The sequence below is a fragment of the Penaeus monodon genome, chromosome 15 (assembly GCF_015228065.2).
Source record: "Penaeus monodon isolate SGIC_2016 chromosome 15, NSTDA_Pmon_1, whole genome shotgun sequence".
Lineage (NCBI taxonomy): Eukaryota > Metazoa > Arthropoda > Malacostraca > Decapoda > Penaeidae > Penaeus > Penaeus monodon.
Genome location: NC_051400.1, coordinates 22,221,651 through 22,223,059, shown reverse-complemented (window position 1 = coordinate 22,223,059; position 1,409 = coordinate 22,221,651). Strand labels below are relative to the sequence as shown.

At 47.2% G+C, this 1,409-nt stretch overlaps 1 protein-coding gene across 1 annotated transcript in view; it reads right to left on the bottom strand.

The window, feature by feature from the left end:
• Nucleotides 1–7: 7 nt before the first annotated feature.
• Nucleotides 8–1,409, bottom strand: part of LOC119582252 (lachesin-like) — a 10,390-nt gene continuing 8,988 nt past the window's right edge. Inside the window, exon 6 of the mRNA XM_037930474.1 lies at nt 8–451. Coding sequence (XP_037786402.1) covers nt 129–451 — 323 coding nt within the window. The 3' untranslated portion in view covers nt 8–128. The remainder of the gene's footprint in view (nt 452–1,409) is intronic.

Below are 1,409 nucleotides of genomic sequence, written 5' to 3'. Positions count from 1 at the left end.
ACGATACTATCCCTGTCGACCGTGTCTCGCACACACGACGTCGGGGAGGAAGGGGGGGGTATTCACGGGGGGGGGACACATACACTTCTAGGGTAGACGAGAGCCTTAAGACGAGGGGCGCCGTCAGTCTAGGGCGTCGCCCACACGCATGCGAGGATTGCGGCTACGGCCAGCAGGAGGAGCAAGGGCAGGGAGTGAGCCCCGCGGCCGGCTACCGCAGGGTCTGTTGGGTGGTAGGGGACAGCGTGAGTGTTGTGTGGGCGTGAGGGCGGCAGCGGCTTCGTGGGGTTGGGGCTGCCCTGGTGAGGGGCGGCGCCCTCGCCTTGGTGACGGTCCTCAGAGAAGGGCGGCCCGCGGAGGTCGTCGTGCAAGGGCGGCATGTTGGCGTCTGCGCTTACGTTCTCCATCAGATTCTCCTGCGCCGTTGTCACGGGCTTGGGCAGGACGATTTCTGTGGGAGACAGGGCTTGTGTGAAACGAGCGAAGGCATTGCGGACATTCTACTGCATTTAGAAATCGGCTAACATTTTCAAACTCCCTGTCCAGAAAGTAGTGCGGAGCCCCTGCTACTTTTGCAAAGATAGAATCTGTGCGAGAAGCTGCACATTCTGTTATTTTGAGTGATACCCACTGATTAGTGAGTATCAATCCTTTAACAGAAATCCGGAATAGGTAATGGAAAGTATTGGCAGTCACCCGTGAGAATTTTTGGGAAACATTCTTTTCTGCTTCAAGTCAGTTCATCGAAAACTGTAGTGAAAACGAACTAGTGTGACTAAAAGTAGCTCTCTATGCCCGCCGAGTAAGTGTTTCATAATTAGCTAATACTGTTTCCAGCCTTTCAAAAGTGGAGACAATTTCCTTAGAATAAAAATTGATACGGTCGAGGTATTAGTAACAGACTGCCTTGAGAAACGTTTACTCACACAGTATTTTGCGCCGTTCAGCAGCAGTAAACGGCACAGTAGCTTGACTGCATTCGCGCCTATCTTAATATCTTTGATCTTGTCCAGATGACCCGAGCTGCTTTTCTGATGCTCGGGATAAAATCGGAATGAAGGTTCCCGGCTTGAATGAACGTTCAAGGTGGCTTTTACTTTAGCACTATTGCCTTGAAGATAAAGCTATCTGCCTTTATACCATGGAATTATGTTCAGAATTACATGTAATGTGGGATCATAGAATATACTTTAATTCTGCATAAATTCTGTGTTCGGAAGTTTTTGTCTGGAAATGTATATTCATAGACTGCGCCCTGTTATTTTTTCTTCGATTCCTGAGGATTGAATATTTTATTAAAACAATATTAAAACATCTTTTAACGCAGATTTAATTTTTTCTAGATAAACTTGTTTAAATGAAATATTCGAAAAGTTTTTGTAACAATTGATCGCAATGGCTTGTCCTTT